General features: G+C 39.2%; 1 protein-coding gene and 1 pseudogene across 2 annotated transcripts in view; one reads left to right on the forward strand and one right to left on the reverse strand.

Annotated features, from left to right (window-relative positions):
• Positions 1-19,098, reverse strand: part of Sp3 (trans-acting transcription factor 3) — a 44,017-nt gene that overhangs the window by 17,396 nt on the left and 7,523 nt on the right. For both annotated transcript variants that reach the window (NM_001018042.3, NM_001098425.1), the window contains 1 exon segment: positions 16,330-17,689. In NM_001018042.3, coding sequence (NP_001018052.1) covers positions 16,330-17,689 — 1,360 coding nt within the window.
• Hspe1-ps5 (heat shock protein 1 (chaperonin 10), pseudogene 5) lies at positions 1,996-2,537 on the forward strand (annotated as a pseudogene).

Consider the following 19,098-nt stretch of genomic DNA (forward strand, 5'->3'; position numbering starts at 1 on the left):
TAGAAAATGCATGTTTGGCCGGGTGGTGGTGGCACACGCCTTTAATCCCAGCACTTGGGAGGCAGAGGCAGGTAAATTTCAGAGTCCAAGGCCAGCCTGGTCTACAGAGTTCCAAGACAGCCAGGACTGCACAGAGAAACCCTGTCTCGAAAAACAATAAATAAATAAATAAATAAATATTGATTTCTGGGGCTGAGAGATGTCTTGGTGAGTCCAATCTTCATGTAGAACTGAGTTCATTTCCTTATCCCCCACCCCCATGCAAAATAAAGAGCCGGGTTTGATGGTATATGCCCATAATCCCCGTGCTGAGGATACCAGGAGTGGCGTGGGGAGTTGTTCTGGTGTGATCCGTGAATTCCAGGTTCTTTAACAAATAGGACCTCGCCGGGCGTAGTGGCGCACGCCTTTAATCCCAGCACTCCGGAGGCAAAGGCAGGCGGGTTTCTGAGTTCGAGGCCAGCCTGGTCTACAAAGTGAGTTCCAGGACAGCCAGGGCTACACAGAGAAACCCTATCTCGAAAAACCAACAAAACAAAACAAACAAAACAAATAGTACCTCAAAAATAAGGTGCAGGCCAGATGTGGTAATCTACACCTTCAATCTCAGCACTTGAAAAGCACAGACAGGCAGGGTTCTATGAGTTTTAAGGCCAGCCAGGATTACATAGTTAGACACTGCCTTAGATGGGGGCAGGGGAGGAAGGTAGAAAGCAACAGTCAACATTGAACTCTGGCTCACTGACCCACAAGCACACCAGCCACATATGCCACACTCAAGTATGTATGATTGCATGTGCACGCGCGCGCGCGCACACACCCACACACACACACCCGCGCGCGCGCGCACACACACACACACACACGCATATAAACTACAGTTTGATAAAATGACTTCAAAATGTGAGATGAATTTTATTATATGTCTACATATTCCATACTACAGTGGAGTAGTAGATAGGTAGTCTCAGTTAAATCCTGTTACACACTAGAAAGTAGAAATAACTTAAAATACTACACTAGGTGAAATAAGGAAATAACAAAACACAAATTCTACCAACATCGAGTATCTAAAAAGTAGCCAAAATCAGTGAAGCAGAAAGCAGAAAGAATATTGCCACAGTCGAAGGACAAGAGTGACAGAAAATTGGTACTGAATATATACAGAATTGTGATTTTGCAGTATCAGAAAGTTTAGGAGCTCTGTTATACAATATGAACATATTTAAAGGAACACTTAAAAAAAAAAACAGTTAAGGACTGGCATGATGGCTTAATGGATAAGGCTGGATAGAAACGACAAAAAACTCCAAGCCCTGATCCCTAGAACATGCAAGAAGGAATTTCAGCTCTCAAAGGCTGTTTTCCTGACTCCACTCACACACACTATGGTCCCTGTGTACTTGCCTGTGCCTGCACACAAAATAAACACTTAGGAAATAGCATGATAAAGTTAATGTTATTTTTTTTAACACAACTGAAACGAAAACTAGAAATGTCTTCCATTTACAGAGAACTTGTTTTAGAAATCTCACAGATAAAAATCAATGTCTAAAGAAATTTAGAATAATGATGAAAGATGTGCAGCAATATTATAAAATTACATACTCTTTCCTAAGGTCCCATCTTTTTCTTATAAGCTACACTTAACTAGTTTCTGCCTTTTCTCCAGATTGTAAAAAATGTTTAAGTTAATTAAGTTTTGATGTTCTTCCTAGACTTAAAAAAGTCTCAATAATTCATAATTGCTATTCAAAAAAACCAAGTAATTTATTTGAAACTACCATAACTCATACCATTCAAATCCTAACAAGTATCAAACATTCATATTAAGCATAGATTCGGCCGGGTGATGGTGCACACCTTTAATCCCAGCACTTGGGAGGCGGAGGCAGGTGGATTTCTGAGTTCGAGGCCAGCCTGGTCTACAGAGTGCCAAGACAGCCAGGGTTACAAAAAAAAAAAAAAAAAAAAAAAAAAGAGAGAGAGAGAGAGAGGACTCTCCTTGCAGCAGCGGCCCAAGTTCAGAGACCGGAGCTGCGGCGGTGGCGGTGGCGGCAAAAGCGAGAGTCATGGCTGGACAAGCTTTTGAGAAGCCTCTTCTGCTCTCTGACAGGGTATTGGTTGAAAGGAGTGCCTCCGAAACTGTAACCATTATGCTTCCAGAAAAGTCTCAAGGAAAAGTGTTGCAAGCAACGATTGTGGCTGTGGGGTCAGGCAAGAAAGGAAAGAGTGGAGAGATTGGGCCTGTCAGTGTGAAAGTTGGAGATAAAGTTCTCCCAGAATATGGAGGCACCAAAGTAGTTCTTGACGACAAGGATTATTTCTTATTTAGAGATAGTGACATTCTTGGAAAGTATGTCGACTGAAATCACTGCTGAAATGGTGTCACTGATGCCTGAACCACTTCATCATGTGAATAATTCCCATGCCTCCCTTTTATAATAAACGGATGATGCCTAAACTGACAGCCATTGTCTCTGACCTTTAGTTTCACTGTACTGTTACAAACATTTCCAAATAAAATGATATAAATGGAAAAAAACAAAAAACAAAAAAGAACAGATTCAGTATTTAGAAACTAATTTTAGAAACTAATGATCTGAAAGTGATTAGGAATAAAAGGTGAAGTATTCAAACTTAAGATAAAAGATATAAAGTTGAGGGCTGGAGAAACGGCTCAGTGGTTAAGAGCACCGACTGCTCTTCCGGAGGTCCTGAATTCAATTCCCAGCAACCACATGGTGGCTCACAACCACCTGTAATGGGCTCTGATGCCCTCTTCTGGTGGGTCTGAAGACAGCTACAATGTCTTTTAAAAAAAAAAACAGATATAAAGCTGATCTTGATTCAAAATTCTAACAGAAAGAGAATCTTAGTTTACCTTGCTTTCTTCCCATCTCCTCAAACACTCACTTGTCAAAAAGCAAAAACAAAAACAGAATTAAACTGCTTTCTTAGAGTAAGTAGTTGAGGATAAATATTCTCTTTAAAGCTACACCCATCATTAAGAATAAATAGTTTATATTAAAAACAGCCCTAAATGGTACAATGCTTTGTAAACATTCATTTCTCCACCTAGGATCTGATTTTCTGTAGCTTCTTTCTACCCAGTAGCTACCTATCTTCCTCCAGACTCTCAGGCGTGTTTCTGCTACTCACCAAGAATACAGATATGGGAGCACTGGGCTTGCTTGTGCACACCTGTACTCCTTGTACAACAGCAAACCCAGAACTCAGAAGGCTGAGGGGCAAGAAGATTCCAAGTTTAAGACTCTGCCTCAAATAAAAGAAAATTTTATTATTAATCTATTTTAGTTGCACTCTAAGAACTCTTTTTCAAACTTAATAGTTTGTAATAAGCTATTAAAATATCCTTTAAAATAATAGATTTTAGCCAGGCATTGATTGGCATATTCCTACTGTAATTCCAGCACCTAAAAGGAAGATTGCAAATCTGCTCGGGAGGCAGAGGCAGGCACGTTTCTTGAGCTCGAGGCCAGCCTGGCCTACAGAGTGATTACAGTTATTTCCTGAAGAGTAAGTAATACTCTTCCAGGGTTCGATTTAAAAAAATTATAATTCAAGCTTACTGAAAATAATCCTAGGTTACTTTAGTTTCAGAAAATAGGTTTATATATTATGCCATTACCATTGTATTTTAAATTATAAGAATAATATGCAGTGCCTAGAGAACACTACTAAATCTGGGTGGTTGGTTTGAGACCAGACTTCAGCCCAGGCTGGCCTTAGATTTGCAATTTTTTTGAAGTCCTTGTCACCTAAGTTTTTGCAGCTAAGTTTTACCAAATGTTTCTCCTTATAACATTACCAGCCTGTAACAGTTGTCTGCATTGAGCCAATGGTACAGTTAAGGTTTTCTGTTATGAACATACATTCCTTCTATCAATTTTTAATTAAAACAGGCTATAACTTAAGTATGACCCAACAGACATGTAATGAAAATAACACATATAATTTCCAATTGTCAAAGCTAAAAAGCAGTAAAATTTGGTATTATTCCACTTAACCCATGATCAATATAAGAATCACTTATTTTGAGCCAGGCAAGGTAGTTCATGCCTGTAATAATGCACTTTGGAGATAGAAACAAGAGGACAAGGACTTCAAAGTACCCTCACCAACAGAGCTCAAGGCTAAAGGCTAGCCCAGGCTATATGAAAACCAAACCTGAGATTTTTATATTCTATTTTAATACTAAATCTTCAAAATTCAATTTGTATTTTTTTCATATTTTAGTCTAGACCTTTTTCAAGCACTTAAAATCAACTAAGACTATAATCCCTAAAATCACAGTGGCTTAAATATATATTTTTTGTTCATATCCACTATGTAACAGCTAATGCTGTATTTCAAGCTTTCCTCACAAATCAATCATGACGGAACAGACAAACCAACTGTACTCAAAGTAGACAGCAGTCCTGGCTACTACACTCTTTAGGGATTTTTTTTTTCCATGTTTGTTTGTCTGACTGGTTGTTTTCAAGACATGGTTTCTTCTGTGACACCCTGGCTGTCCTGGAACTTACACTGTATTACTAGACTGAAGAAATCTGACTGCTTCTCTGTCTCCTGAGTGCTGGTATCAAAGGCGTGCACCAGCACCCAGCTAGACTTTTTTGGGGTGTTTTGTTTTTGTTTTGTTTTTAATTTTAAAGTCATAATTTGAAACTTACTGTTTTCAAAGAATTTTATCCCAACTTTTCCTTTTTCTCCCTCAACACACACACTTGCATTTCAGTGGTACAAGGTTTGATCAGCAAAACTTAACCCCAAGATGTGAGGGAAAGAACTCCGGAGGGAGGCACAGAAGGGTAGAAAAGGGGAGTAGAAGGACTTAAAGGAAACAATAGAAGGTGAGGTTACAATCTATACTATATGGAGCAACAATTCTACAACCAACTGCAGGAAACAAGAATGGCAAGAAAGCAAGATTATTTACCAGGTAACAATATTTCCCCTTTAAGAAAGTTTCTGAGCCGGCGCACGCCTTTACTCCCAGCACTTGGGAGGCAGAGGCAGACGGATTTCTGAGTTCGAGGCCAGCCTGGTCTACAGAGTGAGTTCCAGAACAGCCAGGGCTACACAGAGAAACCCTGTCTCGAAAAACAAACAAAACCAAGAAAGTTTCAGAAGATTTGGAAAAGCCACAAGAAAACTATTAACACAACTCAAACAGTATTCAAACAAAACTTCAAATTCTCTTCACAACTTCTCTGACCAAGACTCTGAAAATTAGATGGATAGTTACATCCATCCCTCAAAAGGAAAAGAGAGAATTAGACAGCCATTACTATACACCTGAACACAGCACTCAGGAAGGAAGAAATCCAAAATTTCAAGGCCAGTCTGGACTACACAGCAAAACCCTGTCTCAAAAGGAAACAAAATAAGGCAATGGGGTAATATTGATAAGCACTAACGAGAGTTTTTTAACATTTTCACAAAGGCTCACATTTCACACACACACACACACACACACACACACACACACACACACACACAAAATCAATGTCTTTTCAGTCAAAATATAAAGACCAGTTATCAGATTTCAAGGAAGTTAAAAAGCCCGGTCTCAGGTGTGAGGCTGGACCCCCCTTTCCTGGGAGGAAGTGCTTCTATCTGTTCCATTTACAGATGAGCATTTACAAAACAATTTTGGGATATCTGAGGATTCATGGTAATGGCTGAATCACAAGACATACTAAGAATTAAAAACTTATAAGTGGTAAGCAATAAAAAGCATAATAAGACATTAATATATAGGAAGAACTGTACTGGTGCAGACACGTTCACTTCAAACAACCATTAATTTTTCCTTATAAACTTAAAGTTTAAAGGCTTATTTATTTTATATGTGAGTGTTTTACTTGCATGTATGCATATACACTGTGTTTGCGTGCAAGTGTGTACATTCATGCACATTTATGCCAGGTACACGCATAGACGGTAGAGGATATTCCTGGATTCCCTGGAACTAGAGCTATTGACAGTTGTAAGCTGCCATGTGAGTGCTAGAACTACACTCAGGTCCTCTGGAAAAGCTGTAAATGTTCTTCACTGCTAAGGCATCTTTGTTTCCAGACTTTGGAGAGTGCTCTAACTTACAAGACTAAGATAAAATAAATTCTTTAAAACAAAAACAAACAAAACACACACACAGAGACAGAGACAGAGAGAGAGTGTGTGGGATAGAGGGAGGGAGGGAGGGAGGGAGGGAGGGAGGGAGGGAGGGAGGGAGGATAGTCGGCAATCATGTAACTGCTGAAAAAGAATTAAAATCAAATTTCAATTGTGGTGGTTTCTATAAGATGCCCCTTACGTGTGGTAGCACTGTTGAGAGACTAAGGGTGGCCTTGCTGAAGGAAGTCACTGAGGGTGGGTTTTAAGGTTTGAAGGACGACTGTCAGCACTCCCAATCCTCTGCTTTCCAGTTGAGCTCTCAGCGGTTGCAGTGGCCATGCTTAGATGCTGCCATTCTTAGCCCACTGCAATGGACTGTAAACTCATCTCTCTGGAACTGTAAAGCCAAGGAAACCCTTACTTCTATTTGTTGCCTTGGTCACAGTGTAGAAAATTAATGCACCAACCAATCCAAACCAAAACTCTCCACCACTATTCTAAACGAAACTTCTCATCTTACTACTTAACAAAATGTTACCCACTAAATATCCTGACAGAGCATCATAGAAGTTACAGAAAATGTACATAATTACCTGCATGTACTGATAGTAGTTAACTTAAGGTCCCCAGTCTACCCTCAAAATTGTCCTAAACAACCCAGGCATGTTGTCACCTCTACTCTTAAGAGGGCAGAGGAATGTCGATCTCTTGAGTCTGAGGCCAGCCTGGTGTACCTAGTGAGTTCCAGGACAGACAGACTACATAGAGAGAATCTGTCTCAAACAGAAACTTGCTTAAACATCTTTTAATTCTTGTAAATCTTTTTAAATGTTGTGTGTTCATCTGTGTTAAGTTTATGTGAACTACCTGTATGCAGATACAAGAAGAAACCAGAGGGTGTTGTATTCACTGCAGTACAGGTAATTCAACTGGAGTTACAGGTAATTGTAAACTCCATGATGTGGGTGCTGAGAACTGAACACTGGTCCTCGCAAAGCACTAAGCACTCTAACTACTGAGCTACCTTACCAGCACCCCCATCTACCCCTGATCTTTGTTAATTATCTTCTCTGCTGACCTCAAGTATATAACTTCTATTTAGTTTGGTTTGCATTCTGAGCTCAGTCTCTATATTTCTATTACCATAGTCATTTCAAGGCAACAAATTACTTGTAACACCCAGACTAAGATTCTCTTTAAACTGTAAACAATATTGGATTCATCCATCCTATAAATTCACTGTTTCAATACCTAAAACTCTTCCTTTTATCACTTTATCCTATATAACTGAAACAGCCTTCTACCTTTAGTACTAGCTTCTTCTAGTTCCAATTTATTCCCGAAGTGTTTTCCAGCATTCACACTCATGTTATTCCTCTTCAAAACGCTGCAATCCTAAATTAAAAAATAATACATTTCTAAGTCAGGCGTAGTGTCACACGCCTTTAATCTCAGCACTGGTCTATAGAGCAAGTTCCAAGACAGCTGGGGCTACACAGTAAGACCTCCCACACCCACCCCAAGATAAATAAATCTCTTACCACTAAAATTCAGTGTTCCACTCCTATCCAATTTTACTGTGCGATGACTCAGTGGGTCTATGTTCATGCAGCCCATGCCTAACCACCTGAGTTCCGTCCCCTCCAGCCCACCAGATATAAAGAACTGATTTCCACAAATTGCCCTGAGCATCATATTCATGGCTTGGAATCTATGCACACTTAGAAAATAACAACACATTCCCTCCCCCGACAGGGTTTCTCTGTCGTAGCCCTGGCTGTCCTGGAATTCACTCTGTAAACCAGGCTGGCGTTGCTTTTCTGCCTTCCAAGTGCTGGGATTAAAGGTGTGTGCCTTGCAAATAAATACAAGATACTAGTGGAACAGTCCATATGGCCACTCATACCAACATTCCCCATGCCCAGGATCATACTATTGCTTTCTTTCCTTGAACAGGTGGGACATGCACCAGATTACTCACAGAAACTTCATTTGCATATTACACCATTTGGTGGTTGGAGTGGAGAACAGTAAGAAATACTGAGTTATTAAACTGTCTCCAGGGATGGGCATACCTGTACTATTAGCATTCAGAAAGCAGAGGCAGGGTGCTTCATAGTTTAAGGCCAATATGGGTTATACAATGAGACCTTATCTCAAAAACATCAACCAACCACCCAAACCAAAAAACATTTAGAAATAAAATGACCAGGCTGGAGAAATGACTCAGCCGTTAAAGGTTGGGTTCACAACCAAAAATGTAGAAAATAAAAGCCCAGTCTCCTTAACAGGCTACTGTATCTTTTCACTAACTAGTAAGTATCTTGCCACAGTATCTCTTGACCTAAGAATATAGACTTCCTCATTAAAGTTCTCCCTTCTCCCTAACAACTAGAAAACTATTTATCATATAATTTAGTAACTTAGTATAATATTTGCCAGTTACACAACTTTATTGAGTACAGCTTTATACTGTATAGCTGGCTCAACAATCCAGCAAAGTAGAGAATGTGAACACGTACCTAGTCCTCTTAAGAATCACCCAATGGTGAAAAAAGAACTATTTATTCGACCAAAGATTCTTTAAAAACAAACCTATCTACCCTCCAGTCAAGTTTTTTGAGCCTTTTCTCTGTATTTATTCAAATAAGACAACCAAAATGTAAGAATCATAAGTTTTTATAAAAATAAGTCTTCTCCTTCAGATATAAGAACCAACACTTTAGAGCATCTACCTCTACCCAAAACTCAACAACTACTTTCTTCAAAATACAAGAGACAAACCAGTACAGAGTCTAATGGACAATTCATCTGCAAGATTTTCACAGTTGATAAAATTTTCCCACTTTTAAGCCAGGTTCATAGTCACACACTCCCTAAGATATCACTAGGAACAGCATTCACTAACTCAAGCATTCTGGGTTTCTCCCAACACAATTAAAATCCCATCTTTTAACAACTTTTGAATAGCCCAAAATTTCTATTCAGGAATGAGGTGAGATAAGACTGAAGACACGGCTCAGTAGTTAAGATCACTGCTCTTCTAGAGGACTGAGATTTGGTTCTCAGCACCCACATGGTGGCTCATAATCATTTGTCACTCCATATCCAGGGGACCCAAGGCCTTCTTTTGACCTCTGCAGGCACCAAACATGCACATGGTGCACACATACATGTAAGTAAAGCACTCATACACATAAAAATATCTTTAAAAAGACTGCCACTGATAATGGACCAGCTATAGCTTGTAATATCATAGCATAAAAATGTAATTCAGAAGAGGGATATATATCCAGACCTGTCAAGAGACCATACAGGCATGGTAATGTCTGTAAATTTATCCTTATACTAGGGAGTCTATGGGTATAAAAACAGATAACAAGGAAGGAAAAAATTTTGCTATAAAGATGATACAGCAGGGCAGTGGTTGTGATGCCTTTAATCCCAGCACTTGGTAGGCATGCAAGGCAGATTCAAGGCCAGGCTTGTCTACAGAGTGAGTGAGATCCAGGACAGACAAAGGTACAGAGAAACCCTGTTGGGGTGGGGTGGGGTGGGGTGGGGTGGGGTGGGGTGGGGTGGGGTGGGGGAGAACACTTTTCATTTTATTCCATCTTTGCTGTTGCTCATTTTTGCTGTTGTTGTCACTGTTTCCTGTCTCCCCCACTCCCAGCTCCCAAGACAGGGTTTTCTGTGTAGCACTAGCTGTCCTCAAGCTCAGAGTGTGGTTGTTAAAGGCATATACCACCACCATCCAACTGTTTCTGAAATTTTATTATTTTATACACTTTATTATTTAAAAAGTATAAATAAGCCAGGCAATGGTTGGCACACACACAGCACTTGGGAGGCAGAGGCAGGCGGATCTGAGTTCGAGGCCAGCCTGGTCTACAAAGTGCATTCCAGGACAGCCAGAGCTACACAGAAAAACCATCACAAAAAAAAATTAAAAAAAAAAAAAAAAGCAGTGTGAATAAAAACCACACAGCAAAATTAACTAGGCCCAAAATCTATGTACAATTCAATGAATTTATATACAATTAATGACATTAAAAATAGAAGCTGTGAAGTTTCACACTAAATTTTATACTTTAAATTTTATATAATTTTTAATTTATATACTAGTACTGAATATATTTTATCCACTTATCAGCAACAAGAATAAAAAAAATCCACAACAAAATTAGAGTCTGAAAAACAACTAGCTTCATATCCTCCTCCAACCTCCTGTCACTGCCTCGCATCCATGCCTCCTCAGGCCTGGATGAGGCGTGCTCTGTTTTCATGCTCTATGTACCCACAGGAACACTTGTTTGTTTTATACACACACATCATTGGCTAGGTTCCAAATATGAGAGAGAGCGTATGGTTTATTACTGAGATCATGTAACCTCACTTAATATCAGGTGAATTTACAAATGAATGGATAATGAAAAATCTGATCTGAATATATCAATATATACACATTTATACTACTGAATTCTAAGGAAAATTGAAAAAGAATTGCAGATAGTTTTTAAACTCCTTTTGTTGCTTTGTAAACTTGTGTTTTGTGCGAGTAATTATATTAAAATATGAGTATGTCAGCCAGAGATGGTGGTAAATACTTTTCATCCTTCACACAGGAGGCAGAAGCAGGAGCATCTGGGAGTTCAAGGCCAAGCTGGTCTACAGATATGAATTCTAAGACAAAAACAAAATTGACCAAAGAAAAAGTAGTATGTCTAAAGAATTAAAAGACTGGAAAAAAGAAAAAGTCAGGTGTGAAAGATAGAGTAAGTATATTCCAATTTCATAGCAGACTCTCTTAGAGCCAGACTAACACATGCCCTCTTTCTCAAACTTGTCATTATCTGCCCTTCTACCCATCTGGTTTCTATTAAAAATTAACTTTCTTTTTTCTTCTTTTTTTTTTTGGGGGGGGGCGGATTGTTTCTTATCAACTTGTAAGGGAAGACCTCTCTCCATATCCCTCCCTAATCACAATATCTCACAACATTCAACCCTGTGCCTGTATCCTACATTATCCTGCTGTCTACTTAAGCACCTTTGCTCCACTATGCCTTCTTTCTAGCATCAGAAGTCCACTTTCAACTACCATCTAGTTTCTGTTTCAGTGACATTCCTAACAGAAAACTCCTTGGTCTGTAATTACCACCATCTCCTAAATATGTATTACGTTAATAGTGAGGCTATGTTGTATTAGAATCCTTGATTTCTAAAACTGCTGTTGGAGTCATTAGCTTGAGTTTCACTTAAAAAAAAATCAGGGCTGGCGAGATGGCTCAGCAGTTAAGAGCACTGACTGCTCTTACAAAGGTTCTGAGTTCAATTCCCAGCAACCACATGGTGGCTCACAACCATCTGTAATGGTAACTCACGGATAATATATAAATAAATAATTCTTTAAAAAAAAAAAAGAAGGCTGGAATAAAGGTTTAGTTAAAAAGTTTTTGTTAAGTTTTTGAGGGTTTTTGGACAATTACAGAGCACTGGTTTCAGGGTTTCTCCAGTACTTTAGAAAACTGACATTGAATTCTTATCTACCAAAACTAAAATGTTAAACAAGAAGGAAATACTTTTTCCTCTGAGAATGCCTTTCTCTTCGGCCCATCCCTTTTCATGCTGTGGATCAGTCAGGGCCTTGTATGTCCTAAAATGCCATGTTTACCACTAAACCCAGCTTTCATTTCCCCATCTTGCCAATTAGAAAGACAGTAAACAAAAGGGTTTCCTAATAATCTAGTATTCACTGGGGCTTGGAAAATGGTTCAGCCAGTCAAAGCATCAGGACCGGAGTTCAGATTCCCAGTTCCCATATAAAAAAGGAAAAGGAGAAGGGCTGGAAGAGCCAGACAGGGTCCCATGTGATTGTAACCCTAGGAAAGGCTTAGTGGCCGACAGAAAGATCCCCGGAGCATCATTGTCCACACATTCTAACCAAGCAGTAGTCACCAGGTCCACAAGAGACACTGTCTCAAAACCAAAGAAAAACAGGTAATGTTGACCTTATCATCAAGAGACTCAACATAAACCAACCTTTCATCCACACCTACAACACCCACACCTACAACACCCACACCTACAACACAACACACCTACAACACAACACACCTACAACACCCACACCTACAACACAACACACCTACAACACAACACACCTACAACACCCACACCTACAACACCCACACCTACAACACAACATACCTACAACACCCACACCTGCAACACCCACACCTACAACACCTATACCTACAAACACACAGGCTTAATAGTCTTCAAATGAAATTATACTACTTTTATTACTTGCTTCTGGACTACCTATCAAAGAACAAATCCAACCTTGTATTTAAGCCAGTGTTTCTATTGAATAGCATCTGAAAGTAACTTAAAAGCATTTAATGTATCCCAGGTTATGTTCCAAAATATGTGCCCTGCTCATGTCTGAGAGGCTAAAGAAAGACTGATGTGTGACTACACTGAAAACTACAGAATTGTTATATATGCTTTAAAAGATAAATTTTGTATGTGGTTTATACTTCAGAATTTTTAAATATTTCAGCTTGTGTCTTCAGATGTCTGTCACAAGTAGTTCTTACACGTAAAAGGATTAAATTCAAAGCCTGTTGTATGCTAACCACTGAACAACACCCCCAGTCCAGGATTCTCTTTTTAATTTCTTAAATAGGACTGCAGTTCAAAAACACATTTTGTCCATATTAGAATTTCCATGATGTCTGTCTCTCCCTACCCCCCAAACACTCAGGGCAAGTGGGCACATAAAACTGAAAAGGATTGGAACAAAGGCTCAGAGGTTAAGACCCAGGTTCAATTCCCAGCACTACATAACAGCTTACAACTGTCTGTAATTCCAGTTCCAGGACTCCTGACATCCTCACAGACATACATGCAGGCAGAATACCAATGTACATAAAATAAAATCATTTAAAAAATAATGCTTTTGAAAAATTGAAAAATAAATCTTAAAGAGTGCCTGCCTAAGCATGTGTCAGGCCTCAGGCTTAGTCTCCAGCATCAAGTAAGTAAACAGTTAGACAAACTCATCACATCAACACAACTGAACATTACAGGAAGATTTACTTGCCGAACAAACAAAAGTCTTATAGAGAAAACAAGCTAGGCATGGTGGTGCATGTCTGTAATCCTACCACTAAAGAAGCTGAGGCAGAAGGATCAATGCTACAAATTAAAGCCCAGCCCGTCCTACACAGCAAGATCCAGTAACAGTCAGGACTACACAACACAAAAAAGGAAAACATGCTTTACATTTTTGCAAATCCCTGAATATCTAAGGGAAGAGAAGACAGAAGCTCAGATCTGTTTCTGTACTAAATTGCTTGTGAAATGTGGTTTGGGCTAAAGCATATGAATAACTTCACAAAGAGATGTAGCTGGGAAAGGAAGGAATAACAACAGCCTGTTGGCTAACTATGGGTATTCTTTGATACTTGACAAGTGGCAGTCTTTTAAAGGACAGTTTTTTTTTAAATATTTTTTATTACATATTTTCCTCAATTACATTTCCAATGCTATCCCAAAAGTCCCCCATACCCTCTCCCGCACTTCCCTACCCACCCATTCCCAGTTCTTTGGCCCTGGCGTTCCCCTGTACTGGGACATACACAGTTTGCATGTCCAACGGGCCTCTCTTTCCAGTGATGGCCGACTAGGCCATCTTTTGATACATATGCAGCTAGAGTCAAGAGCTCCGGGGTACTGGTTAGTTCATAATGTTGTTCCACCTATAGGGTTGCAGATCCCTTTAGCTCCTTGGGTACTTTCTCTAGCTCCTCCATTGGGAGCCCTGTGATCCATCCAATAGCTGACTGTGAGCATCCACTTCTGTGTTTGCTAGGCCCCGGCATAGTCTCACAAGAGACAGCTACATCTGGGTCCTTTCAACAAAATCTTGCTAGTGTATGCAATGGTGTCAGCGTTTGGAAGCTGATTATGGGGTGGATCCCTGGATATGGCAGTCTCTAGATGGTCCATCCTTTCGTCTCAGCTCCAAACTTTGTCTCTGTATCTCCTTCCATGGGTGTTTTGTTTTAAAGGACAGTTTTCATGCAATGTGCAACAGGTGGAAATTTTGTGAACATTTTTATTGAGTTATCAAGTAGGTTTTCAGTGAAATTGTAATTTGTCTTTAAAAAGTACAGTCATTAAGAATACACAACAGGGCTGGAGAGATGGCTCATTGGGTAAGAGCACTGACTGCTCTTCCAAAGGTCCTGAGATCAATTCCCAGCAACCACATGGTGGCTCACAACCATCTGTAATGAGATCTGATGCTCTCTTCTGGAGTGTCTGAAGATAGCAACAGTGTACTCATATACATAAATCTTTAAAAAAAGAATACACAACAAACGAGCCGGGCATGATGGTGTATACCTTTAATCCCAGCACTTGGGAGGCAGAGGCAGGCGGATTTCTGAGTTCGAAGCCAGCCTGGTCTACAAAGTGAGTTCCAGGACAGCCAGGGCTATACAGAGAAACCCTGTCTCAAAAAAACAAAAAAACAAAAAAAAAGAAAAGAAAAAAGAAAAAGAAAGAAAAAAGAATACAACAAACATTCCTACAGTTTAAGGGATTTTTTTTCTTTTTACCATGTGTGCCTATGTCTGTATGTGTATGCACACACATGAGTATGCAGGTGCTTACAGAAGCCAGGAAAAGATATCAGACCTTTAAGAGCTGGAGTTTACAGGTATTTGTGAGTCACCCAACAAGCTCTTAACCACTGAGTTAAAATGTCTCCAAACTTGAGCTTAAAATTTAACCCATCAGTCAATGTGAACACATGAAAATACAAACAACTTTTTAGTATTAGGAAAAAGATTTCTGAAAGGATACTCAGGCTCTCTAGAAATCTACAAATCAACTTTTGAAAAATTCTATTCGAAATCATTTAGTGGTGGTGGGCACCTTTAATTCTAGCAGTCAGGAAACACAGAGAGGCAGATCTCTTGAGTTTGAGGCTAGCTGGGGCTACAGGGAAACCCTGTGTCCGAAAAGGGTGGAGGGTAGGAATTTTATTCTAACTAGTTTCAGAAACTCAAGCTACAGTAAAGATTTCTAAATGCAAATCTGACACTCAAGGACAAACTCATCTTTCTAGGAATATATAACAAATCTGTAAGAAGACAAAGGTGAAAGGGGAAAGGAGTCATTAAAAGTGTGATGGAAACCACTTCAATCTCTTCAATTCTGTGCCCCAATTCAACTTTAGAAGCAGACTGGAAAATTTAAACAGTATGATCTCCACAGAAATCCAAATATGAAGTAGAAGAATTAATGTTATAAAAGGAATTAGTGCAAAACAAAAATATTCATCATATCTAGACAAATAACATTAATACGGTAATCAATGGTGCTACCTTTTAAAGCTTCATTAGTTAATTGTGCATGCAAAACATTCAATGAATAAACTTGAAGCATCTATAATACATACTTATCAATAGCTATTTCTGACAACCAAATTTAATGGCAACTATCACCAAAACCAAAGAATGTTAGGTGTACACAGTTTCTAGTTAATAGTTATCCTGTCTAATATCTACGTTTTATACAATGAAGAAATGGAATTTGCCAGAGAAAAATAGCTAAGTCAAAAATCACAAACCTAGTGGCTGAGACAGTGAAGTACCCTCAAGCCCCAGCACCATGTTTTATTATGCCAACCTGATACTTCACCCGATACAATATACATTACATTTAATTCAGTCAGCCATGGTGGCACAAATCTTGAATCACAGCACTAAGGAGACAGAAGTAGGCATATCTGAGTTCAAAGCCTGCTTGGTCTACATAGCAAGTTCCAGGCCAAACTTGGACTACCCTTTCATTCCCTCCCCATAAAACAGAAGTCAAACTCATCCCATACCAAGACCAATAGACAATCTCCTGCCAAATTAAAGAAAAAAATTATGATGCCTGATAGTTGATAGTACCGATCAGATGTTAAAACAAATAAATACCTGTTGTAGAAAAGAAAAATATTACCAGTACAATAGTAAATCTTTCACTTCAAATAAACAAAGTTTCAAAAAGAACAATTTGGACGATTCTATGATGCCTCCTACACATAAATACAAGGATATACAACTAAAGCAGTTTTCCTGGATATTACCATTGCACATTTAATGACATATCATTAAGACTCACCTGCAGGACTGTCGGCATTCTCTCCTGGATGTAGCTGTATGCCAGTAGAATCTATAGAATTTACTGTAACTGTCTGTAGATTTGGCAACTGACCAGTGCTTAGACTGACTGGAGTTGAAGTCAAGGCTCCACCTGCTGCGACTTGACCAAGCGTGAGTGTCTGAACAGGCGTCAAAGTAATTTGTTGGGCAGCAGTATTTTGTATTTGCAAATTCTGTAAGTTCTGGACCCCTTGTACTTGAAATGTTTGCCAAGTTATCTGTCCAGAAGGGGTCACTGTCTGTGCCTGAATTAAAAAGGTTCCAGGATTCAGCTGCAACTGAAGGTTTTGCAAAGCCTGTTGTGATATATTTTGACCACTGGCTTGCACGCCATGGATTGTCTGTGGTGTAATACCTTGCACAATTTGGGCTTGACTGGTTGGCTGCTGAGAATCTTGAAGTTGTAGATGTTGTACAACAGGCTGTGCTGTAGAAACCTGAATATTCTGAGCCTGTGTCTCTTCAGAAACAGGCGACTGGATATAATTTCCCTGAAGATCTGAAGAATGGACTTGCCCACTAGTAGTAGTCAAGCTATTTGTGTTTTGCTGTAATATACCTGTACTATCTATTGTAACAGGCAACTGTGATGAAGAGGATGTTGGCACAAATAAATCTGTATCAGCATTAGTTTCATTAACATCAGGAGAAACCCGCTCACCAGTCCTTTCTGAATTGTCTGAACTATCCATAGCTTGTCCTGTGTTTATCAAATGTCCATCGGCATTAATGCCTGCAGTCATTGTCTGAGAACTTCCCGAGAGTCCCAAAGAATCTAGATCGACACTATTGATTGGTACAAAGGTAATATTTCCTGGCAGACCAAGAGGCACATTAGCGACTACTTGAGTTTGGCCAGGAAATGATGAGCCACCAATTGCAACTCCCTGAACCTGGACTTGACCAGTCTGTGGTATGAGATTCTGGATATTAGCAGGAGGTGTTCCAGAGGCGAGTAAGGTTTGATTAGAGCCAGGAATGATCTGAATTTGGCTGTTTTCTTGATTTATGCCCCCATTATCTGAGGAGCCTGTGAAGCCAATCTGAACCTGCTGAGCGTCTGTTGACTGAATTTGTGGTATTACTTGATACTGAACATTGGACACTGTGCCATTTGATGAATCTGATCCTGGTGCAACTGAAAATATTTGTTGATTCTGCAAATTCTGAAGGGGAAGGACATACTGCCCACTTGAAGTAGCAGCACCTGGAATCTGTACTAGATTACCAGCTTCATCTTTTATAGTTGTAGGTGTAGCTGACAAAACCTCCCATCGGTTTGGTGCTCCTCCTAACTGTGCAGAAGCCAAATCACCTGTCTGGATGAAGAAAACAAAAAACGTTGTGATGTATTTGTGACAACTTAACCCAATTTGCAAAAAAACTTCACCTGGTATAAATTCGACTATGTGAAAATAAAAGCCATCTTAATAGCACAAGAGTTCCAACACAAAAGCAGTACTATACATACCATGATAATTTTCACTTCTTGGTTTAATAAAAACATATAATACATCCTATTTAAATGGGGAAATGTCTTAATCAGAATATTCTAGATTATATTGCAGCCACACCTTTTGGTAGAGGTGAGCAAGGTCTCACTATGTTTGTTGCCCAAACTTGTCTTGGAACTCACATATCCACATGATTCTTCAGTCTCAGTCACAGCTGCTGAATAAACTGGGACTAAATAGGTACACACTACAATGCATGGTGATACAAACTGATCTTTTAATCACTCATCTATAATCTTTAAACTGTATAAAACAAAGGGGCATAAAATAAGCAAGATTATAAACAGGACAGAGAACAAAGACTATGCAACTCACTAAAAATATTTAACTAAGCTGCCTTTACTTCTGACACTTGGGAAGCAGAGGCAAGTGGATCCATCTCTGAGTTCAAGACCAGTCTAATTTACAACGAAGATTGTTGTGGCTACACAGAGAAACCCTGTCTCAAAACAAACAAACAAAAAAAAAACTTTAAAAACTCTAGATCGGCTAGAACACACCTGTAGTGCCAACACTCTGGAGGGAGAAGCAGAGGACTTCCTTAAGTTTAAGACTCGCTGGGCTACTGAGGCAAGCCTGGGCTATATAACAAGACTTAAAAAAAAAAATGCCATCAGGTACTATTGAGGGAAGAGGGAGTCACAAACAGCATGATGTTTGTTAACAAGCCATATGAATTAGGAGAGTAAATCTGTTATTGCTATGTCATAAATCTAAAAACACTTCAATTTTTATGATGTGTAAACCATCAAACAACATACTTTTTCTTGACTAACTACTGGGGTGCTGAGGGAGGGGTTAAGACCTTAACAGCTGGGTAATATTAAAGCCCCTCCTATCTATAATCCCAGCACAGGAGAGGGTGAGACAGGATCATATGGAATCTAAGGCCAGCCTGGGCTATCAATAGCAAGTAAGGCCTTGTCTCAAAGAAAAACAAAACTTAATGAGAAAAGGTGATTGCCCTACGACGACACAGTAAAATAGCCAAGTCTATAAAGTTTTACTACTAAGTAAATACTGGAGAATAAAGAATGTGACTATATCTATTACTCTAAAATTGCAGTAGAATATGAAGCATACATGTATTACATACTGTAACCCACAAGATTCTTAACTGTCACCCCCATAGCTTATAGATTCAACATTAGAAAAATGTCAATGTAGGCAAAAAGAATGCAAAAAAAAAAAAAATCCTACAAGGTCATCAAGTA

This window comes from Mus musculus, chromosome 2 (assembly GCF_000001635.26).
Source record: "Mus musculus strain C57BL/6J chromosome 2, GRCm38.p6 C57BL/6J".
Lineage (NCBI taxonomy): Eukaryota > Metazoa > Chordata > Mammalia > Rodentia > Muridae > Mus > Mus musculus.